The sequence below is a fragment of the Falco naumanni genome, chromosome 2 (assembly GCF_017639655.2).
Source record: "Falco naumanni isolate bFalNau1 chromosome 2, bFalNau1.pat, whole genome shotgun sequence".
Taxonomy (NCBI): Eukaryota; Metazoa; Chordata; class Aves; order Falconiformes; family Falconidae; genus Falco; species Falco naumanni.
Window position 1 is genome coordinate 77,619,329 of NC_054055.1, and position 24,743 is coordinate 77,644,071.

The 24,743-nt window shown below is 39.9% G+C and overlaps 1 protein-coding gene across 2 annotated transcripts in view; it reads left to right on the forward strand.

Annotated features, from left to right (window-relative positions):
- The window catches only part of DOP1B (DOP1 leucine zipper like protein B), a 52,014-nt gene that overhangs the window by 19,373 nt on the left and 7,898 nt on the right, over positions 1-24,743 (forward strand). Inside the window, exons 10-29 of one of the 2 annotated variants that reach the window (XM_040585044.1) lie at positions 2,348-2,468; positions 2,983-3,102; positions 3,692-3,797; positions 5,225-5,416; positions 6,244-6,937; positions 8,464-8,735; positions 9,525-9,677; positions 10,709-10,809; positions 11,485-11,675; positions 13,499-15,107; positions 15,747-15,858; positions 16,435-16,623; positions 17,277-17,402; positions 18,013-18,147; positions 18,816-18,871; positions 19,701-19,805; positions 19,889-19,955; positions 21,282-21,423; positions 21,830-21,912; positions 22,143-22,252. In XM_040585044.1, the coding sequence (XP_040440978.1) occupies positions 2,348-2,468; positions 2,983-3,102; positions 3,692-3,797; positions 5,225-5,416; positions 6,244-6,937; positions 8,464-8,735; positions 9,525-9,677; positions 10,709-10,809; positions 11,485-11,675; positions 13,499-15,107; positions 15,747-15,858; positions 16,435-16,623; positions 17,277-17,402; positions 18,013-18,147; positions 18,816-18,871; positions 19,701-19,805; positions 19,889-19,955; positions 21,282-21,423; positions 21,830-21,912; positions 22,143-22,252 (4,684 nt within the window). The remainder of the gene's footprint in view (positions 1-2,347; positions 2,469-2,982; positions 3,103-3,691; positions 3,798-5,224; positions 5,417-6,243; positions 6,938-8,463; positions 8,736-9,524; positions 9,678-10,708; positions 10,810-11,484; positions 11,676-13,498; positions 15,108-15,746; positions 15,859-16,434; positions 16,624-17,276; positions 17,403-18,012; positions 18,148-18,815; positions 18,872-19,700; positions 19,806-19,888; positions 19,956-21,281; positions 21,424-21,829; positions 21,913-22,142; positions 22,253-24,743) is intronic. The other variant, XM_040585045.1, reaches the window with a different exon arrangement.

Here is a 24,743-nt window from a genome sequence, read left to right on the forward strand (position 1 = left end):
TTCCTTGCCTCGGACCTGGTTCAGAATGGTCCTCTGGAGCAAGCACCCTCTCCAAGTTATCTCTGGTTCTTCTGCAGAGCACTCCACTTTGTAGCATGGATGTATGCTAGTGAGGATAATGCTTTTCTGTGCCTGGAAGTACGATCTGAGGGGTTACATAAAAAGAACCACTTCTGCCCTAGTCTTGATGTTTTGCTCTTGGAGCTTATTTGCTAAAACAGTTAGGCCTCTTTCTGTTCTGTCTTATGAAGTGGCTTCTATCTGGAAAACCACTGGTACTACTCTTGCCTCGATGTTTCCAGGGCTTGGTTGTGTTTGCAGGCCTTTCTACACACTTGCACCAGACTGTCGTGATGGTGTTGCTTTCCCAGACGCTCTGGTCCCATGGGCACGTAGCCTATGGTGGTACTGCTGCCAAAGTGGGAAGTACCGCTTCCCTGCAGTTTCTTCAGCTGGAAATAAGCTGTTAGGAGTGTGGGGAGGCAGGGGTGCCTCTGTCAGTAGCACTGCTGGCTTGTGCCGGCCTGATGCTGCTCTGGGAGCTATAGTTTGAGACTTGACTGAGCTGTGACGTATTTCTCCTCTTCCCTGTCCCATGTCTGTCCTGTTGTGTACATGACTTTGCCAGCACCAGAAGGGTGAGGCTCTGCCGGCTCTTATTTTAAAGGGGAAGTTCTACTTTCTGCATCAAAAAACTAAGCCAAAGTGACTTGACAGAATTTTAGGATTTAATAGTATTCTGTGAGAACCATGTATGTACAGATACATCTTTGAAATTATATTTTGTGTATCTGGCAGTTATGAGAAGCCTATGGACTGGTTAACTGGGATTTCTTAGAAGCCAATAGAGTCTTAGTGACTGACTGTATCCGGGAGTGTTGTTTTAGGTGTTATCCTGGGTAAGAGAGTAATGTTATCGTTGACTAAGCCTGTAGACTTAGAAGAAAGCTCATGTACTGAGGCTAAATGCTTGAGTGGCAGTTTGCTTTACAGGCTCCTGTTTCTGGTAAGCTTATCCTCTTTCATGGGTCGGGGAAGTCCTTTTAAGCGCATTTCCTGTTATAGAATTGTCAAAGCACTGCCAGGAAAAATGAGGATTCTGTATTGCTTATCTAACAAATGAACGCTACTTTGGTAGGAGCAGTTGTTAGTCTGTTTATAAGACAGTGATGCTAATGTTTCCTTCTGCTGGTTTTAGCTGGTTTCTGGTGGCTCTTTAAAAAAGTCTATTGCGATTAAAGCCTCTTTTATATAAAGCATTTTTATTTCTTGACACAAATGCTGAAGAAGAGAATAAGGTTGTTACACTATAAATGTATTGATTAATCTAATTTAGCAAGTAGATGACAGATACTACCCTTTTGTATGTTTTATTTGGCTGACAATCAGTGCTAAACTGAACTACAGATAAGGGTTATTTAGCTGAACTGCATTATACAGTGTAATCTTTCTGTTGCAGTCAGCACACAAAATACAACTTCTTGAGCCTTAAGCCAACGTGACTTTTACTTCATTTTGAAATGGATTTAGCAATGCAACTATATTTTTAATTAAAGGTAGCAAACTAAAACATAACAAGAGTCTTTGACCTTTTCTGCTACTCTTAGTAATTTTAACTTTTTTTCTTTTTTAGAAGCACTCATTGGAATGCTTTATACACTACTTTTTTTTAATGGTTCCATATTTAGAGTATTGTAATTATTTGTTCACCTCCTCTATAGACAATTTCAGATAAAACAAAAAAGTGCTGACCCTTGAAAACTGGGTGCAGTTGTCAGCACACACCTAACTTACACTACTTTCTTAAAACTGTTTATAAATATGCATTTTTTTATGTATTTAGGCCTTTGAACTTCCTCAATTTGCTGATTTTTCCGATTTCTGTCCCTCAAAATTTAATTAAGGCTACTATGTTAAATGTGTGTTGTAAAACCTGCTTGTTTTCCTTATGGATACAGACAGGGATTATTTTTGGCATGTGAACTGCAGATTCATGGTTATGATTATGCCTACTTGTAAGTGATTGCAGTGTGGGTGCCTAACTGCAGTGACTTAAGTGTAATGTAGAACCAGGCTTTCCAAGTACCAGTTTTAAAAGTTCCTCAAAAAGGAACAGGTGGTATTTAACTAGAATTAAAACAAACCCAAATATTTAACTACATATTTAGTTTTATTTTAACTGGAAAATCTGACATTTTAAAAAGCCACATAAGCATTTTCTTCCTACTTAGGTGATTGTGTTTTTTTAGTCTAGCTAGCCCTAATTTAAGTCAATACAAGTTTGTAACTGAGCCACCTAGCAATTGCTTCAGTGCAACTAATGGATTCTTTTTTCCTTCAATTGCAGGGCCACAGGTTGTTGGTGATCTATTCCTTGAAGTTATTAGAGCCTTTTATTCCTATTGCAAAGATGCACTTGGTTCTGATCTCAAACTCAGCTACAATCAAAGTGGCAACATACTTGCAAGGTATAGTTACCATTTTTTGAGTATGAACTGAATCTGTATCATTTATATTAAGCTAGGTTATTGAAATCTAACCAATTTAAGGAATGTTAGGTTTTTAACCAAGTGACCTTCCGTAGAGAAGACGAGATATTCCTATGACTTAACTTTTTCCCTGCACATGTTTGAATTCTTTTTGATCAGCAGAGCAGAAAATGAAGTACACTGCATATGATTGGTGTTGATTAAATCCAGTTATATTGGCCAATCAGTCTGGTGACAGAACTCTTAGCCTTTTGATTTGCAAAGCTCAAGGTTTGATTTCTTTCATCTAGGAGAAAGATGCTCAGACTGTAGTTATTCCAGAACAGCTTAGCCCTTGATTTAAAACAATCAATGTCTTTTATCTTGTAGAGAAATGGGGGAAAATATTTTAGAATGCATCAGCTAATACTGTGATGTGCATGCTCTTAAAATCTTCACTGACGTCTGGTTTGGGTTTTTTCCCCTGCTTTTTTTTTTTCTTTCTTTCACACAGTGCAATCAAAGAGAACAAGAATGCTTCGGAAATTGTCAAAACAGTCAACTTATTAATCACATCCTTAAGCACGGATTTCCTTTGGGATTACATGACCAAATGTTTTGAAGATTGTTTCAGGTGTTTATGTTGTTAAACAATAGTGCCCCTCTTAAAAATGCCACTTAAGAGGTATCTGTGTAAGATAATAATGTTTACTGAAGCATTTTAATTCTAGAAGAACATAGCACATGCTAGAATCAGACAGATATGTATGTTGCATCCTAAAATAATTCAAGACTGCAAACAGGTAAACAATTAGATGGAAACTTGCAACCTGAGAAGAAAAGAAATTGCTTTCAAAATGACAGCTGAAGGAGGAAGAGGTGTGGGAGGGGAGGTGAAGAGGTCTTCCTTGGAAGAACAAGTGTTTTTTGAAGAAAACTAAAGATATCTATCTTTTTATCTCTTTCTAAATATAAGAGTGTAGTAAGATTGTGTATAGAGATTCAGTCTGAAAAGTAGAAGCACTTTAGCATCCGACATACAAGCTACAGTTTAGGTGGTTTTGACAGAATATTTTGTCCCGCTGTATTAGAAGTCTCATTTTACTCTGCTTCAGAAAACCTAGCTGTTCAGTATTTTGTGGTGGGTTTGATGAAGGTTTTTTATTGTAACAAGAATTTTGACACTAAAAAAAGCTTACATAATAATGTTTCTCTCAATTCAGAAATAAATCCACACAGATGATGTATCCTCTTGAAAATATTAGCACTCCTCCCACAATTTCAGAGCTCTGCACACTGTTGGTGTTTCTTCTTGACGTGATTCCTTTGGTAAGGCAACCTGAAGTTAACTGCTTTGAAGTTCTAATAAACTTAAAATAAAATAACTTGTATTGTGGTTACCTTAAATGAAAATAGGCAAATTGGCATACATGTGCATATGCATACTATATTCTGTATAGTATAGTTTTATGTGCTGACTTCATATATGGCTACCCATGCTATTGCCTAGCAAAATAGAAATTGTTTGCATTTTAAAATATGGTGATTCTAATCAAAGGAATGAAAAAGTGTACATTTTGCTTCTTAGGTATTGTGTTAAGAGTCTGATGGGTGGCTGGTGGGGGGAGACAGCCTTCCCATTGAGTCACGAGGTTCGGAAAAGATCCCCTTGCTTTCTAAACACCTTCTCAGAGAGGGGTCTAGGTGCAGCTAGATCCAATCCTTGTCTCAGACTTGGTCAGCAACTTGTAAGTCTAAAGGATTATTTGCACAGCCACTCATCGGTGTCAACATTTACCTGTCAGAGCACAGTTTAGGGACTTTCACTGAAACAGTTTCACAAAGCTGAAAGAATAGATGTTATATCCGTCACCTTAATAAATCAAGTTCAGAATCACCGTTGATAAATGCACTTACTGCAAAAATTGAGCTTAAGAGTTCAGTGCTTTTGTTAAGAATATTGTCCTAGGTAACGTCCAGTGTAGTCGGAGGCACAAATCTTACCAAAGAGGTGTCCCTGATTGGGGAGGTGAGAGATACAGGCCCCTTGACCCATCCAGTAGTTGGAGTTTTTGTCCTCAAAAATAAAAAACCCCAAACAAACAACAAAAAAAAAGGATTCTAAAATCCCAGATTTATACTCATGGTGAGGTGGGACTGAGTCAGTTATTGTGTGCCAGTTTGTCCTTAACGAGGTATCAAATCTGGAATGTCAGTGGGCCCTGTGATGGTTCAGCACAGAGCAGGGAGGATTTGGTACAGGTACAGTGATTTACGGTACAGACTCACAGTAACAGATATGTGGGTGTCTTCCTGGCCTTCACTGATGCAACACCAGGCTGTGAGGCCCCTGCCTCACCTCGTGCATCATTTGGTTTTCTTGTTAGACAGCATTAGTTATCTGTTATCTGTTTTGTGAGATATGTGTGCTGCTCAAGTCAAACTCCCAAATCCACTTTGAGCTGAATACAGTCAAGTCATCATTAGGTCAGGGTGCAGTGGGAAGGGGGAAGCACACCACCACATTGGGTATATAATTTCCTGGGACTTTCTGGTCTCTTAGTAGCTGGCTGACTATCCTAAGATTTTTAGCATATGATTCATGGGTTCATCATGTAGAATGAAGAAAGAATGAATGGCACTGAAGAAAGTTTGTACAGCTTAACCATTCATGAATGGACTTAATCATTGATCAGTTTTGCTAGACAGCTGAATAATATGTGACAACTATTTTAAACAATTCTTATTTATTTTAGGAACTCTACTCTGAAGTGCAAACTCAGTATCTTCCACAGATGCTCAGTTACATGGTGCAGTGTCTCCTGGAAAATATGGAACTCTTAGGTTTACCAGAACTCACTCATGCTTTAAAGACCTGTTTTAAGGTGCTGAGCAAAGTGCAAATGCCCCCTTCCTATTTGGACATTGAGACAGGAAGTGGAAATGGGGTAGGTGTTTTTCAACTACTCATAAATGTTTAAATTTTTTAGTGACATAACTTATTTTAACATGCTAGTTCTCCTAACTTAAATCTAGATGATTACTGCAGCAATAAAGATTTTTGAAACTTACCTTGATACCTTCCAGAGCTATGTGATGCCTTGTTACTGAGTATTCAGTTATGACTTGGTTGAATTATTTGACAGTGAAGGGGTATAGTCTTGTCTGAAACTGAGGCTATAATCATACATCTTAAGAAGAATGTGATCTTAGTGGTTTTGAAAAGGTACTCAGCATCCTGCAGTTGCTAAAGATTCAAGTTGCCAAATCAAGTCCAGCTTTACAGCTCATTAGGTCTGCAAGGCTTTCAATTAATTAACACAATGTGCTATTCTTTGTGTGCAAGAGACCATGATAGGGAATGAGGAGTAGATGGCATAAAACAATCACACAAGCACAGCCTGCCGAAGTTTTGCAGTTGAACAAATACATGCATTTGACTAGAAATAATCTAACATGTAATACTGTTGTAGTGGTGACTTGATTTTAAGGAAACATTTCCATTTGCTAGGAATCTGTAGCTATGGATCTGTTGGTGTTTGATGACTCAAGGTGTGAGGATTATACAAACAACTGTTAGGTTTTAAATGCAATTGAACTGAACTGCTTACAAATAACTGTGTCTCAAGATTTTGTAAAAATAATCTGTATCTGGAAATTGCAAATACTAGGGGATTTTTCTGTCATTGCTGTTCCCCAATGCCTGTCGCAGTTTTACATAGTTGAAAATTATCTATGCAGTGCCACGTTAACCACATTAACATTCCTGTTTTAGAGCCCAGTGAAAAAGGAAGATGTGGACATAACCTTGGAGACTAAATCTGAGCTGCAGGAGGAGGATGAGGCTCCATTCCCTCCCCTGAAGTCAGAAGACAGTGGCATTGGTCTAAGTGCTTCCTCCCCAGAGCTGTCTCAGCACCTGGGGATGCCAACTGTGACCCTTGAGAGAGATGATGTCTGGAAGAAAGGGGGGAGCATTCAGAAGACTTTGTATTGCATCCAAGAGCTGGTTGCCAAGTTTTCCAGTAAATACATTTTTGGGGTGCAAATTCAAGAAACAAGTAACGAAAGCATGTCAGCAATGAATCTGAGTGGAAAAGAGAAGAAAGAGAATGGCTACAGATTACTTGAAAGTGCTAGCAAGAAAAAGAGCCCATGGGATGCAAAGCAAATCACTGTACCTCAGTTTAAACAAATGCTTTCAGACTTGTTCTCAGTTCGTGGGTCACCATTCAAGAACAAGAGTTCTAATCCTCTTCCTCCTGACTGCAACTCCAGTAATCACAAGGAAAAGGAGGAAGAAGAGTGGGACTTAGAGCAAGTGATGCTTGTCTTGGGACCCCTTAGAGGTGACTGCAAGGAAGCTTTCTCTGCGGCTTGTCACCTTTTGTTGGATTGTACCACATTCCCCGTCTATCTTTCAGAAGAGGAGATGGAACAGTTGTATCTCTCTCTGTTTCAGGTTCCTGGTAAGAAAAGTTTCCTTTACTGGACAACTTGAGCATTTGAGGATGTAAATAGCAGTGTGAGCTTGGCTATTTGCAAGACATGTCACCAGAGCCAGTAGTAATGCCTTTTGACAGGGCTGAAGGCAAGCTGCATGCGAATTAAAGACCTACTCACATCAGCATGTGTTTTATGTCTTGTAGCTGAGGGACAAATTTTACCAAGCTTTTTACCACATTCTTTTGAAAGCTTTCACTACAAAACTTGTAGCTGAAAGGATGAAGAGACCTTCTGGCCTATAGAGCCTTGAGGCATGGTACAGCATTTTCAGGAAATCAGTACCCCTTGTCCATGTATGCCTCCCCACCCCCCCAGAAAAAAGGAAAAGAATGTATTAGAGGAAGATGGGTGTAGGTGGAAAACTCTCTAAACCATAATAGAAACAAAACCAGGTCTTTCCCTAACCCTCTGAATTCAAAGGAGTCTGATGTAAGCTGAAAAGAATAAGAATAATCTTGTATAGCTGGAGGGGCCTGTTTGTTCTGGAAATTCAAGTTAATTAGTCAGCTTTAGCAGGAGCAGTTATTGGCCTGAAAAGTAGTTGACAGGATAAGTTTGTAGTGAATGGAGAAGTGGGAATCTGGAAAATCTTCCTCACCTCAGTACAAATTTCTGCTGTCTTCCTTAGCGAAGTGATGATATGCCCATCATCTGCATAGGTGAGCTGTCTGCTTGACATGAACACTTTTGCATATTTGCGTTGCCTTGCATATGGTCAGCAATATAGCTGAACTTAGAAGTTTTGCTTTCATAATTGTGTTTCTTTGAAATATCCTATGATTATATGATTATAGAAGTTTACTTTCAAAATTCTTTTCAACTGCACACCCTGGAGAATACAGTAAAGTTTAAAGTCAAAAGGAGAGAACCTCTGATAATGAAGGTCTGGGTTGAATTTGATACAAAATTTGTCTGATGTGAAGAAGGAAGAGTGGACATTTTGTTGTGGTAGTAAAGCAGTTACAACATTTGGTTTTGAAGCCAGAGGTGTGAACTCATACTTCAGACTGTCTCCAGTCAAGCCTTAATAAAACTTGGTCTGATTATTCACTTGGAAATATGGCTTGACTTGATGTTAGCCATATCTGTTCCTTGTGTTCTTCATGGTGGCTGAAATTACATGCCTCAATGCTACCTGAAAGAGCATCCTTGGATCAGCAGACCTCTACTGTTGTTTTTGACAATAACAACTGGAAAATAGCAGCTGGAAAAACTAGTTGTGAATAAGCATAAACTGGAAAGCAGAAATCCACTAGTTACTGGGTTACTGAGGTCCTGCAAGAGCTTTCTGCCTGGAGAAATAGGAGAAAGAATATAACTTGCTTTGAATCAAGTCCCTTCTGAAGTAAGGAACTTCATAATAGCATGACAGTTGGATTTGGGCAGTCATTTTTGTATCTTGGTCCTGTGAGCTTGATTAAAGAATTCTTGGAAACTCAACCATAACCTTGAGATTATTCAAAGTCTTTTTTCTCACTTACTTTCTAAGGAGGTTGTGATGCCGGCTTCCCTCTGTGGCTGAAGTCCTTAATGACAGTATGCTGTTGTGTGAATGACTGCTATGTTCAGAACGTGTCCATCTTCACGCTGCTGGAGGTGATCAACCATTCCCAGTCACTGGCGCTTGTGATAGAAGACAGAATGAAGCGGTACAAAGTGTCTGGCCACAACCCCTTCTTTGGAAAGCTACAGATGGTCACCCTTCCTCCCATTGCTCCTGAAGTTCTAAAGATCATCTCAGAGAAAACAGATTTCTACCAGGTGTCAATTTTCTTTTTCTTTTTTACTGCCTAGCTACACTGAACCTCTAAGGATGGGGTAGGAAAGGAAATGTTATTTGCATGGATGTTCGGGAGCAGCATGTTTGTGTTAGAATGACCCACTACTGAGTTTTGCTTCGACAAGCATTTGAAAGCAATTGCATGCTTATATGTGTGCTTCCCAGCAGGATGTTCAAAAGCAGCAGGTTATTTTCAAGTTGCTAGTTGTTTTTGTGTCCAAATTCCTGGTGGGTAGCTATAGTTGATTTCTGACTTGAAGGGTTTGGTTTCATTAGTTGAAAGCTACACTTTAGACAACTGATACCACTCTAATAAGAGAAAATGTTAGTGGGTGAATAAAACTGAAAACAATCCATCCTCCTCATTTAGAGTATGTATGTTTCAAAGATGCTTTCCTTCTCCTGACCATTTATTGATATTGGTGTTGGTATCAGCATTGGTTCCAAGATTGTTTTCTTAATAACTGTGTTTCCAATTGCTGTGCCTGACACATGTACAGTCTGTTAAGTTTTGACTCAGAAAATGAAAGCAGAAATGCTTTTCTTCATTTCTGGTGCACGTACATTTGAATTACCTGTCCTACTAGGGTAGGAAAGTTGCATTCCTTTTAAGTCTGAGTGTATGACCTGAATTCTTACTCTTTGCTAAACTAAGACAATTTGGAAATCCCTTTTGGTAATAGAGGACATTTATGCAATAAGCTTGTAAGTCAGGGAAGAAATGGCACTTTAATATTTATTTATTTATTCATTTATTATTTTTTCCCTAGAAAGTAGCCTGTGTCCTCTGGAATCAGCTAAACAAAGAGACACGGGAGCATCACATTGCTTGTGTGGAACTGTTCTACAGGTTGCACTGCTTGGCACCATCGGCAAATATCTGTGAAGACATTATCTGCCATGCACTTTTGGATCGTGATAAAGTAAGTCCTGTAGTTATGGAAGCCTCTTCATCACTGTAGAGTTGTTGCAGTGCTTCCCAGACTCCCTCCAGTTCCTTTCTACCCCGCTTCTTCACTCCCATGGTCCCTCTGTCTTCCAGGAGTCTGACAGACTCTGTCCATGCCTTTACAATTCCCTGGGATTTGTTCATCATGGGATTACTGCTAAAATTAATCCTTGGATACAAGTTCTATCAATGCCAAAGCTTTTTTAGTTTCATCCCATATCATGTAGTATCTAAAAACTTACAGGTTTTGACAGTATTTTCAACCTAAGCCAGCTCCACCAGTAACTCTAAAATAATTTTATTTTGTGTTGATTCTGTAAACTTCATATTCCAACAAAAGACTTTATTACCTTGTAAGTGTATGTCAACATAATGTTGACCCTGTGTCCACCTTATTATTTAGTTCTCATAATAAGTAAGCAGTATTTTAAGTGAGTCAGTTACTAATTATTTTATTACTTAGTTTAATGACAGAACAGTTCTTTAATAACTTACAGCATATTTGTGAGAAATGCCTTGCACAATAAAACTTAAACCAGCCACCTTCAGTCTTTGGTGTTGGTTTCGTATCTTTCCTCTTGCAATTTTGAAACTTAAAAGTTTGGAAATCTTTTAAAATCTTTTGAACAAAATTACCAGTAATAAACACTACCGAGTATAACAATGTCTTCCTGTTTGTCATCCAGCTTTTAAACCTCCCTAACATCAAGCCAAGACTAAAATGTTTATACACAGGAGTCTTGAAATACATTTTTTGTGTATTGGCATATCTGGTTTTTTGCTCCTACAAACCCAGTGGCTGTTGAGTTTTGGCTGTGCATTCATAGATAAATGGCATTTTGGTTTAGTCTATTGCAAAACAGAAAAATGCTCTCAAGCTACCTGAGAAGGATTAGCAGTCATCTATACAATAATGGTTGTTCTGCTAGAGGTTTAAAAATCACTAAAACTTTCTTGGAGATAAATGCTGCAAAAAATATGTATCTGTCTTGTTTCCTTGCAAAGGGGACAAGGCTGGAAGCACTGTTCAGATTCTCTGTCATGTGGCATCTGACCAGAGAGATCCAAGGCAGCAGAGTGACTTCTCACAATCGGTCCTTTGATAGGTATTTTCCATTTCCACTGGCTTGGACTTACATTTATATATTTACTATATCATGCTTTATTCTATTCTTTTTTCTGAGGTGGGAAAAAGTTCTCTGTAGAGGGAGCAAAAAATGAGCAAAAGGAAGATCTTCAACTTCCTTGCACTATTACCTTTGCAAAGCATTCTGTGTGCATGGTGCACTTCTTTGTGTGAAGGAAATTTCTGTAAAAATAGAAAGAGCTTCATGTATGAAGAGTAGCTTGCGGACAAGTTCCTGCATAGCAGATGTTTTTTATCTTGGAGTGGGTTAGATTTTTTCCCAAAGGAAACAGAACCAGGTACTTGTGCAAAGAAAAAAATAATAGTTCTACTTCCTATTTTTGAGACTATAACCTTTGTATAAAATGAAACAAAAGCATTAAAAGTCTTTCTAAATAAGTACGTGAAAGCACTTTAAAATATGCTGCTCTTCTAGACTGTGAGTATATGTATGGCCTTGCTTGTACAAATGCATGTGTACTTGAGCTCAGCTCAGGAAAATATGCATGATCAAGTTGTTTTTAGTAGACATGAGCCGTTGGCTGGTGCCTACTTGAACATGCACTGTGTCTGTTCCCTGCCACTATTTTGTTGTTTGCATTAACTTTTTTTAGGGATTTCAATTGTACTTCTTCGTTCTGATTTCTCCACTCAGGTCTCTGTTTGTGGTACTGGACAGTCTCAATTGTTCAGATGGCGCAATTGGTGCTGCAGCACAGGGCTGGCTGATCCGTGCTCTTTCACTTAATGATGTTGCACGGATTCTTGAACCAGTCCTGCTGCTGCTGCTTCATCCTAAGACACAGCGCACGTCCATCCACTACATCAAACAGAAAAATTCAGCAGGTAAAACTGTTCTTGGACTGAAACTATAAGTGCTAACATAGCATTGCATACTCCTGAACACCTGCTGAAGCTAGTCTCTGAAATGCAATGGCATCCTATTACCGTGAGCTCTCTTGCTTCAGTTCCACAGACTCCTCATTATCCAAGCACCTACAGTGATTCTTAAAACAGAGTTCAGGAGTAAGTCATGCTAGTTGAAGGCCTGATGATCATTTTCTGGTGGCTGCACCTACGCTGTTGGTTTGGATTGCTCCCTGCTTTGCTTTGGGTTCTTGTCCCACACTCGTCTTTGCCATTCCCAGATGATCCACACTGCATGTGTGTTCACTGTTCACCAGATCCCTTCTTGAGCAAAACTAGGTCTGCAACCAAATGAAATCCAGGAGCAGTTTGGTGACTGTGTCAGTCCAGGAACTGTTCCAGTAGGCAGGATGGACAGGCAGATCTTACTCTCTCCACTCAGTCTTGCCCCAGCACACCATGCACCTTCATACCAGTTTCTTTGTTCAGAATATTAGTTAATGATTCCCTCGGCATCACGTTAAAATAATCAGACAGGTTGTGAGGAACATCTTGCTGTTTAGGGCATACCACACAAAACCCCCACTTAATTCTGCTGGCTTCAGAAAATTAAAATGTCTTTGTCCAAAGATCTGTCTTGATTCAAGAGGAGACCTGAGCCCTTGTGGCGTATGTCTTAGGTTTCCCAGAGCTAGGATGTAGAAGCAAAGAGAGGTGTCTGCAATTAAAGATGACCTCCAGTCACCCAAATTTAGGAATTTGGCAGGGACTCTTTACCTTGACAGGCTAAATTTGACAGCTGGAAGATGTCCATTTTAAGACCCATAATAAGAACATTGTGAACCACATATGATGTGTGTGTCAAATGTGGAACAGACAAGTGTGACAGAGACCTGTCAGGAGCAGCTGAGGAAGACTGAGATAGGTATGGAGCCAGGGTTTGCTCCAAGTGCAGAGAGTCCCATGAAGGCTGGCAGTCTCTTCAGGTTTGGGATTGTTGAGAAGTCTGTTCAGGCTGGGATTGCTGGGAGTGGTAAGGGTATGAGACAATGCACCGTTTGGCCCAAGTAGCCAAGGTTGTTTCCTGGAGCACAGCTGGAAGACAGTGGAGAAGTGTCCAGCAGTTTTGTGTAAAGAAACTTCTGTGTCACCTGTCTGTCTCATTACTGTTAACATAGCTGTCTGCTTGCATAATTGATTGTCTGTCTTGACTGGCAAATAGTTAGATGGCAGACATTTATAGCATCCAAAGGGACCTGTTTATTAGATGCTATACAAACACAGGGCTAATATATTCCTTCCTTGTTCCACAGCATGTGATCAAGTAAAACATTAGCTCTTAAAAAAATAATACATTTTAAAATAAAAAAGTAAGAATCCCTCTGTTGCTATCCTTCTTATTTCCCTTGTGATCTCAGCAAACATTTTATGCTTAGGAAGCATAAAAAAAATTGTCACATCTAGGGAGTCATAGCATAAGAGAAACGGTATGTGCTTTATATTTTGATCCTATTCTCTTGCACTTACAGTAAATTAGGACTGCTCTACCACTTTAAAAAAAAGAATTCTTGCCTTAACCCGGGGGGGGTTTAGCTTTACTTGTTACAATTAATACGAGACTAGAGCAGAGTAGCTTTTTAACCTTTTTTTTTCTTACAACGATTGATTCAAAATTAAAGCATGTTGTGTGGACTAGATGACCTATAAAGGTCCCTTCCAACCCAAACTGTTCTATGATTCTATGTGTGAAAAAGACAATTATGTGTTCTTTTGGGGGAAAAAAATAATATTTTTTTTTCCAGAAGATATACATGATTGGCTTTGCAAGAAAAAGGCCTCTTTGAAAGAGTCTGGCATCTCTGAGAGCAATTCTGAGGAAAACCTTCCATTGAGCCAGTTTACTACCGTCGATAGAGAAGCAATTTGGGCAGAAGTGGAAAAAGATCCAGAGAAGCCGGAGTTAAAAACCAAACAGTCTGAAAACAATGGCTCTTGTAATCCAGTAACTTCACAGGAAGCAGGTGGTGACCAAGACAGTAGTGAGCACACAGAATCAACAGACACCAGCACAGGCCATGACAGTGAAAATACATCCTCTTTTTCTCCTTCTCTGGAGCTGCAAGAAGTGAGCAATGAGGACAATGAGAGTGCTGCAACTGATGGCAAAGAGACCACAAACCATGTGAGTTTGCTTACTGCATTTCTTCCTGAAAGCTCCAAATCCAGTGCAGCGCTAAACCTTGTGCGTGCTGACTCTGAGAGGACTCAAGCGTCAGAGTCTTTGTCAAGTGATGAAGAGGTGGACTTGGAGCTCCAGGAAATTACCCATTCTAGGTTGCTTAAGCAACAGAAGGAAAAACAGGAGATGATTGAGGCACTGTTTAAACACATGCTGCTATATTTGCAGCCTTATGATTCTAAGAGAGTATTGTATGCTTTTTCTGTTCTGGAGGCAGTGCTTAAAACAAACCCTAAAGAATTTATTGAAGCTGTAGCTAGTACAAGCATGGATACCAGCTCCACAGCACATTTGAATCTTATTTACAATCTATTAGCTCGTCATCAGGAAGCTCTTGTAGGGCAGAGTTTTTATGGCAAGCTTCAGACCCAGTCGCCAACCATGTGTCCCCATTCTCTGCTAATAGAATTGCTCACTTACCTCTGTCTCAGTTTTCTGCGCTCGTATTATCCATGCTACTTGAAGGTCACACACAGAGACGTGCTTGGCAACAGAGATGTTCAGGTAAAAAGTGTGGAAGTCCTGATCAGAATGATGACCCAGCTAGCTACCATGGCAAAGGCAGCAGAGAATAAGAATGTAGAGTTCATACACAGTTTGCTAGGAAGATGCAAAATTCAGGAGTTTGTTCTTCTTTCTTTGTCTGCATCTATGTACACAAGTCAGAAACGGTATGAATTGCTTATGGCAGATGGAGTTAATGTTACTGAAGAACTCTTTGAAGAGAGCCTAATCAATTTTGGGCACGATCAAATATGGAGCGAGCACCCACTCCAGATTGAGTTGCTGAAGCTCTTGCAGGTATTGATTGTCTTGGAGCACCACCTTGGACAGACTCATGAGGAACAGGAGAATCAGCCAGATCTCTCTAAGGAATGGCAGCAGGCTCTTAATTTCCAGCAGGCTATTGGTGCAATGCAATATGTCTATCCACACCCAATAACTTCACAGGGATTATTTGTCTCTGCTGTGGTTAGAGGTTTGCAACCAGAGTATGGCTATGGGATGCATCCCACTTGGGTAGGCTTAGTCACGTGTTCCCTGCCCTATTTTGGGAAGTCCTTAGGCTGGACTGTGGCACCATTTGTTGTACAGATATGTAAAAACCTGGATGAGCTTGTCAAACAGTATGAAAATGAAGCTGTGAAGACATCTGCAAAAGCATCTGCAAGGTAAGAGTCTGCAGTTTGGGGGTTGTTATGCAGAAAAGTTCCCCGTACTACAGAGCAGTGCATAGTAAATTACTGGTCTAGCATTGTGACTCCCAGAGTTTGATCCTCAAACTCTGCTGCACATGCAGGCATCTGTCCATTGAGCCCAGGTGAGGTGGAAGCACTATTGTTGCAGCAGGGCTCGCTGCAGTTGGGGAAGAAAGGTGACCAGCAGCAAGAATGACCAGCAGCAGTGATATTCCCTGTCCCCCTCTGCCTGCCATCCAAGTAAAAAGTTCCGAGTTTTGACAAGACTGAGGATTTTGGAGGACTAATTGAGGAGAGACACCCTGGAGAAGAAAAATACAGTAATACTGTTCAGAACAGGCAGTAAGTGAAAGGAGTAGGGAAAAACAATTGAACACTAAAGATTTATGGTCAGGTGGGAAATAATATTCTGAAAGATCTAGACAGGGAAATGGGGTTGTCCAAGCATAGTTTCTGAATCCTTTGTTTTGATATTCCTGTCTGGTCATTCCAATGTTCTATTTAACTGTTGAGCAGAAACAGATTTCTACTTCTACTGGAATTTTTAATCAAGGAAATACCACTTGGCCTGTTAACTGGGTTTTTTCCCTTCCCTCCCCACCCACCCCGCAGCTTAACTTCTAAAAGAGAAAATGTTACACCTGATTACCCACTAACCCTTTTGGAAGGTCTGACAACCATTGGTCACTTCTGCCTTCTGGATCACCCTAATCAAACTAAAAAGGTAAGTGCTTAATGCCTACCACTCCCTTGATGCTTTGGCACCAGTTCTTCAAAGTATGCATCCCTTTTTCATTCAGAGGTGAATATAAGTAGTAAAGTAGCTGTCGTACAAGAAGATAACCTTAAAGAAGTGAACTAAGTAAAAGTGTAAGGGAGGGGGGACTCAACTTTAATTTCTTTTTATTTGAAGACAGGGAAGTTAATTTTAAGCAGATGATGTTCATGATGATCTTGGTCGCACAAATACTAGTCCTGTGTATTGTGTCTACAGTTGCTCTGTTGTTAGCAAAGCCTTCTATTTTCTTTTGAGTTGATAACATGCTGATACGTTCTCTACAATTTTAATTCCTATAACATTTGTCAGAAGAGGATATTATCCAAGTAATTTCCTAGACAAATTAACTCTTTCTGTGCCAGAATAGTGAACAGCAAATTCAGTAGACTGATGGCAGCAGTATATATCAGAAATAGAATTGTTGAATTAAATTGGCTATAATTCTCGTAAGTATAGAATAAGAGCAGTCACTCTGTAGTGCATAATATAATGTATTTTAACATTCATATTTGTTTTTTCTAGTCATCATGTTTAGCTGAACCTGCAAACCTGAGAAATGCTAGGAATGCCATTTTGGAAGAATTGCCTCGCATTATTAATACCATGTCCCTTCTTTGGAGTGTTATAAAGAGGGAAGACTCTCAGAAAAGACCAACTGACTTCTTTGGAACAACTAAAGGCTCTTCTTCAGTCTACTTTAAAGCAACCAAAGTAGGAGTTCTTTTAAACTGCTGTGTATCTCATCATCCTTATCATTCCCTCCATCACCAGTGCATTTCACATAGAGTTCTTAGGAATAGTTTTGCCATTCCCAGAACGATAATGGGCTACAAAGAATTTTTTAAGAACTCTTATCAGCTACAGACTTGCACAGTACTTACCTATAAAATTAGATTGTCTTTGCTGTTCTTTTTGCCCCTCTGCACCCTTACCTGATCTGTTTAATGTTTTGATTTTTCTGTGAGCTTCTGTTAATAGCTGCTGTAGAGCTAACCACCTGTGAACTGTCTGCAGGCAGTAGAACATGTACCTGAAGGAATAAAAATACTAGACTTTTCCCTTCTTCTGTGGATATTGATAAATCATAGTAGTGAAAAATATCTGTAGGAGAAGAGAGAATGTAACACAAGAAGTTACTTTTTCTATTTTGCAATATGTTTTCCAACAAATTTAACTTCCATCTGTAATAAGGATACACTAACTCATAAATAAATAATCAAAACTAATCTGACTGCCAAGCATATGAAAGATTTTTTTGTTGTGTATTTCTGAACATCTTGGGAAAAGAAAGAATGTTTTACAAACTGAGATAGTCTTTGCCTTACAAAGTTTAGCATTCATGGTTATTTTTTTCCCCTCTATAGACATTAAGAACTAAAATACTTGACTTCATGAATCCATTGACAGCACAACTTGGAATCCAGATGATGGCAGCAATTGCAGCAGTATGGAATAGCAAGAAACCTCATAGGAATCAAAGTAAAATCAAGGTGAAACTAAAGAAAGGCACCCTTAGTTTTCCAGTGTAAAGGCAAATGTTACATTTATATTATCAGTTCTAAACTCTGGGCTTGTTTATAGATTCTTTGGGGTTTTTTATCTGTGACAGTGGTAAGCCACTGAAAAATCTGAAACACTCATTTATACATAATTACACAAAGCATCAGGACTACAATTAAACCTAAATAAATAATGAAATAAAAAGGATGGTGTGACGGTTTAAATCTGATAGTAATAGCCATTTTCTTTATTCAATACTTGTACACTTGGGATTGTAACTTGCCAATTATATTTCAAAGACCTTGAATCAGCTCCATTTCCAGAGAAACGTTAGAGTTGTGGTATTCCCTGGAACTAAGCATTTATTCTGAGCAGAACACCTCTTTGTTTTCTGCTTTCATCTGAGCATAATGAAGTTGTTTTCATGAAGGTGTTGGGAGAAGATTTGTGTGTGAAAAATTGTCGCATGCTTGATTTAACTTGTTCAATTTACATTTTGTATAAGTATTGATATTTGAATATTTACACAAAAAGCTGTTTTTTCAGCTTCATATTTTGCCTGGTACATTCTTCTGAGGGGTGTGTTTTTTGTTTTGTCAGATTCTTCCAGTGGCTAGTGCATCTCAGCTTATTCTTGTGGATTTAATATGTGCACTTAAGACATTGAAAATTGACACTATATTACATCTAGTCAAAGAGGTAGTCAAGAAACCATCACAAATCAAGGGAGAAGAGGTAACCATGAAGATAATTCCTTTTTTTTTTAATATATTCTATTCTGGGTCTATTCTAATGTGTTTTCTAAATATTAGAAGGAAAGTTGGGGTTTGGTGTTTTTCTTTTTAAGTGTGTGATTCTCTTTTACTTTCAGTAAGTTATGTTTTTCAGAATGTGTGTTTCTGTGGTGTTATCCATCAGTGTAAGTTCTTCAGAATATTTTGCTGGAGAAGTTGCTGGTAATGAAAATGCGTGGGGTCCTCCAGAACTGAAGATGCTGACAATTTTCATAAAGCTGCTGCAGATACACAGCTCAGCAATACATTTCTGTCTTTCTACCCTTATCTGAACAGTTAAAAATACTTCACATTGAGTCTTCCACTTTCCACTTGGTTTACAAGGAAACCAGTTTTGCTACTGTGCACACCATTGTATGAGCTCCTACAGCTCTGAATAAACTGTAGCAGATAATGCAAAATAATGTGAGTGCTTCTGAACTAGGGTCCTCTCTTAAAGCTCTGAATTCCCTCATACTGCTGTGTAGATCATTTTATCATAGTTGGTCACCTGTTGGAGTACAAGGGGCTTCGAAGAAGGGTGTGTTAACCATTGAACACATTCAACAGCTTGGACCTTCTGGTTTTTTCTGAATGGCAAATAATGGCAGTTTTGCTTTTATTTTTCAGAAATCTTCTCTTGTAGATATTCCAGTGCTGCAGTTCAGTTATGCTTTCATTCAAAGGTAATTCAGCCATTATAAAAGAGAATTTTCTGTTTGACTCCAGTTAAGATAACAGCTAGCATCACTATTTCTGCTTTACTTTGATCTTTGTGTCACTGTATCACAGGACACCTTTACGTAGGAAACGGTTATTGCCACTTCTTTGTTAAGTAACAGATAGACACAAAATAACAGGGCTATGACGTTATGTTCCATTGATCTGTTGATAATGCCAGTCTGAAAGCCTTATTGCGTACCAATAGAGCAACATACTTTAGGCATCTCATTAGCAAGACACTTGTATAATTTCTTAGGATCTTTCTCCTTATCTGTTCTGTGTTGCCAGATGAATGGATAGGGAACTTTCAAATTTCATAGAACTGCTATGGCTGCAGTCTGTGCCGGACATGTAGTGGGTCAGGCAGTTGGTTGGAAATACTCCTTTTGGTCAAAACTCTTCTTCACGTACTTGGCTTTTCTCAAATGGAAGCCTTGGGATATATCAGACTGCACAATATACTGTATGGAATAAGCTATGGAGATAAGTAAGCTGGCATGCAGTGGAGTGGTTAGCTAAACTATTCCTTTTCTTGTCCCTGAAGACTCAGCCCTCTTACAGTGCTGGCTGGCATACTGCATGTGCTGCTAGCATTTAGTGGTGTATGCATATTGCCTGTGCTGCTGGATATTTATACCACATTGTTGGATCAGTTAGCACAGGGCAGGATCTAAAGGGCTGATATTGATGGAAGCTTTTAAGCCACCAAGTTACCTATATATGTTGGGTTTTGTTTTTTCCTTAACTCTATCTTCAGACTTGGGTGTGATTTGGTATTGGTTTTTTTGGCAGATTGCCTGTTTCAGCCTTGCAGGAGAACTTCCAGTCCTTGTTAGGACTTCTCAAAGAGTCTGTGCAGTTGAATTTAGCTCCTCCTGGACACTTTCTTCTTCTCAGGTACTGCATAAGAGAGAAGGCTTATAGATGCGTGGAGTAGACCTGTCCAATTACTAACTTAGAGTGAATTGATTTTCCCACAGTACTCTGAATGACTTTGTGACGAGGACACCTACTCTAGAAAACAAAAAAGACCAAAAAGACTTACAGGTACATGTATACCTTTAGTTCAAAAATCTGGCATTGTAAATCTAAGTAAAAGTGAAGATGACCTGATCTTTGTATCTGAATTCATCTGTGCTTTTAGAATGTGTGAATCTGCATCCACACATTTTGGCTTAGGCCTGGTAAATATGGGAGGCTCAAATATGAGACAAGATGCACAGACATCTCTAGCAAAATTTTGTCAAAAATGCATGAAATTGCAATGGTAACTATGGACTTTTCAAAGCTGTTTTTGCTGGATAATTTTATGATTTCTCAGAATTTAAATCATAACACAAGTGTGGTATCATGAGTTCATGTCATATGTATAAGTATTGAAATCTCAAAACTATCTAGGAAAATTAGTAGCATAATTATTCTTGAAGCTCATAACTGTGTTTGGCAATGTAAATGACTGTCAGCTCAGCTTTTATGCAAAGAAGGGGTGGAGCAGAGCAGGACTCTCTTCCTATGGCAAGTGTGATTTCACCAGAACAGTTTAAGCACTACCTACTTGGGTGCAGTTTTGACACTGAGCCAACATAATGCTGTGTATGAGATCAGATAGTGTTGTGGTTATAGGACTTTTGTGTGCCAACGGAGAAATTAAGTCTCCACTTCTGCTTCAGAGACTTGCCAGCAAAATGGCAATGATAAAAAGACAGTTTTGCAATCTTACTATCTTATAGCCTGTTCACAGGTGACCTCTGATTTGCTTTGGATTCTTGGGATTTGGTTTCATTAGAGTGACCAGCTTTTCATTTCACTGGGAATTAAATATGCTGGAGTGAGAAGTTTGATGCCATGTCTTGCTTACCCCTAATAGAAAGACTGAAATATGAACAGTCGGATTGCTGTAGGATAAAACCCTGCCTCACTTAATGTTCTCTGACTATAAAAGGAATAAAAAGGAACAGCGTTCAAAACAATAAAGGCATTGGTATGCCATTTCTGAGGGGCTGAACAATTTAGATCATGTCTTTGACAGGTGACAGCTAATGTGTAAAGTGTGGCAGGACTGATGCCAAATGCCAGATCAATACGATGGTAATGGTAATGGCTTGCATGGAAAATCATGAGTAAAACTTCCATGATAAGCTAACTTAAAAGTTTTTCCTGCTTCTCATTTTCTTACCTGTTCTTATTTGAAGTGAGCAGTAGTTAGTCATCTTGAGAGCACAGATAGTTAAATCAGAGAAGTATATATGTTTCTAAGAGATAAAAGTGCCTAATTCTGATCCTTCTGACATGTTCCATATAAAAAGGATTTTGCTGGATTGGCCAAGTGATGATAGCTTTCATCTGATGCCATGTTGTCTGGTTATGTTATAGGAGGTGACCCAAAAAATCTTGGAGGCTGTAGGGACTGTTGCTGGTTCTTCTCTGGAACAGACTAGCTGGCTGAGCCGGAATTTGGAAGTGAAAGCTCAGCCTCAGATTTTACCAGATGACTTCAACATTGAAGATGTGAATGGTAATGTGATTTTGTCTGATTTTCTGCTGCTTCCTCTCTTCTACTTGAGTCAGTGAAGAGTACAACGTATTTGACAGTATGTTGTTTGCATGAGATGGGAGTAATACAGACAAAAAGTAAAACAACAAAAAATGCATTATCCTCCAATAACAATGTCAGCCTAAGCGGGTTTAGTAAATACCTGCAGATTGTGTATAATGCAGAGGGAAACTTATTGCAGGTGCATGCAATACACGGGACAGAACAGCATGGGGCATGAGGTATGTCATTGTGGCAGCATATCCAGAGGCATTTATTTCACTGTAATACCAAAAAATAACATCAGTTTTGTTTGGGAAGAAAATTAGGAAAACAGCAAAATTTAAACATATCTGAAGGGAAAACTAAATAATTTTACCTCTTTTAGATACATCAGTGGCACCATCTTCAATGGTTTCTGCCTCTGCTCCTTCAATATACAGTGTCCAAGCTCTTTCTCTCCTTGCAGAAGTAAGTAGGAACCAGTTTTATAGTTGCTGCTCTCATCTGTGCGGTGGTTTAGTATTGGTATTACTGAGCAGATGAATGCATCAGGTTTTCCTGGCAGATTAAATGGGGGCCTAAATCTTTCTTGAGGCATTCCATGTGTGCACGCATTCTAGCCTGAAATAAGGCATGCTTTCCCCTTTTGACAGAAATACCAACTAGAGGTTTAAAGAGATGTTCTTTTCATTTTTAAGGTTCTTGCTTCTCTTTTGGACATGGTTTACCGGAGTGATGAGAAGGAGAAAGCTGTGCCATTGATTTCACGTTTGCTTTATTATGTGTTTCCTTACCTACGCAACCACAGGTGACTTCTCTCTCTGTGCATGTCTGAATTTTTTGACTGCAACTGTAAGACTTCTGCTTTTTCTTCAGTTTGTCCTCTCCTTCGTTTCCATTCTAATAAGGTTTGAGCTGTATTTCCCCCAGGAGCTGAAACTTTTTGTTTGAGCTTTGACAGCTCTGTTTAGCTGTAGGTGTTCCTCCTGTGTAGGTTTTTTGTAGGCCTTTACTTAAAGCTCCCCTTTCTGTGTATGTTAGGTAATGGAGAGAGACTGTGGGGTGGGCCAGTAGAGCACTGGGCAGGTCACAGGACCCATCATGAAGTAGGAAGGCTACAATATCTGCCTATAGTCTACCTAGTTTTTCAGCCAAAAACATAAGTGTGGGAGAGATGGATGATACCCTCTGTCAGATGAACAGTATAACCTTTTTCCCACAGGGACAGGAGAAGGAAGATGAGAACATTACCTTGCTGTGGGGGTTTCCATTCCATCTTCCAGGGCCTTATCAGTTGGTCCTGGTTCCTCAGCCTGCCTCATGCATCTCTCCCCATGTTTCTCCCAGTGCTATTCACAGATCTCTTACAAAGCAAACCCTACCTTTTCTAGCAGCTCTCCGCCAAGTGACAGGAAGCAACCTTCCCCTTCTCTTCGCTGCTCCCTGCCAGTTCCGTTTTTCTGAGTTGGAGCTGCTCCTGCTATAGCTGTTGCCAAGTTTCCCTTCCTCCCAGCTGCTCCCTTTTGGCTACTATGTTTTTCTGAGCAGACCGATCTAATCTGAGGTGTGGAAGAGCATCAGCCACAGCTCGTGGGTTGTGGTGGTGGAGGGGTAGGGGTTGACTGGAGTGTTGCTTAGGTTAGTACCCTGTATACAGTGAAGAGCAGGAAAAAAAAGGGGTATAGAGGGTCAGGGAAGATACAACCAGGCATGCTGAAAAGGGATGATGGATTGAGTGTCACTGGGAAGTGAGCATTAAAGCTAGCAAGCCTCAGAGTGCAGCAGGGTTTGAAGACATTTCCATGCTCCCTCTCGAGGGGGATGGATTAAAAATGATGCAGAGAAATTTTGGGAAGCTATTTTCTATTCATTATAATTGTACATTTTCCATCATATCTACTACAGTGTTTTCTGTCTGCTTCACCCCTGACCAAGTCAGATTCTTGATGAATGGAGTGTATGTTGCTTTTGTTGACCAGGGCATATACCATCATGCACATGCACCCAGTGCCCTTGCTGTTTGCAGCAAATATGGAAAACCCTGCATACAGCCACCACTGAAACTGTTCCTGGGAATGCTGGCATCACGCTGCCATGCTAGGCCTGGTTTGAGGCAATGGCTGCAAGCCAAACACTTGGTCCATCTCTGCCCTTGTGTGGAAATGGTACAGTTAAAATTGGCATGGACACTGCTGCTGTAAGAACATCCTTGTGACTGCTGCAGAGGATAAATGACAGCTGCTGCAATGCTAGCATAGATCTGAACACCAGGAGTCAGCCAGCTTGGTTTTTCTTGCAAAGATACTACCATGCCCTTTGGTCTGAGAATGATGGTTCAAAAGACATGGGCATCGGTCATCGTGAAGTTGCTGAGATGTCTAGAGATGTCCTTTGATGGTTCTCCAGTTTCAGCCTGGCAAGGCCAGCAGTCCCTGTGATCTGTGTAGCCATGACCATAACAAGATGGTCACTGGTTAAGAATGTGGAGCCCCCATTAGGCCCATAGATAGACTATATGATTTTCATGTTACTCATACATGCAGCACAGCATTTGGACTATAACCTCCAAGACTGTCTTCATGCCACTGTCCTCCCAAATCAGCAGGAGTTTGGTTGCCAGTCTCCACAAAAAGGCAGTAGCTTACCCCTACCTCCTTGACAACACTGAGGCTGCTGAAGGTGTGTTGCCAGCTCAAACAGAAGACCTTGACAGCATCCCTTCTCAACCAAAAGTCATGTTCCTGTCAGTCTGAGCACCACCTTCCCAGCCTGAAACCTTTGTTCAGCCACAGGCAAAGCAGTTACTGTAGTGAGGATTCATAGCAGGATGCTGTTTCGCATTGGTGTCCTCAGTGAAACTGAGGTGCCACAGGACAAGTGTTAGTTCACGCAGGGTCCCTTCACCTTGAGACCAACACTCCCTCCCTACTGCGCCTTGCAGAGCACAGTGTCCAGATCTGGAGTGGGATGGTGCACAGGGCAGCACAAGGAGAAAAAGGCTCATAACTGAGATTTCTGTACAAGTGATGATGACGTGAGAACTGACATGGAATTGTTATCTGGGTGACAGATGAAGCCTACTGTGATACCTTCTAAAGGGGTCTAACGACAAGGGTGGCAAAGCTTATTGGAAAGTTTTTTCAGGGAAGTTTTGAACCATACCTGTAGTGGAAACAGGCAGTACTGTGCTGTGATACATCTAAAGTGAAAATATCTCCCCAAACTAGGTAGACTGGAAATGTGAGAAGCTTCTGTACAAACTGCTTTGATCTCCTGCGGCTCCAAGTTACCAGTTAATG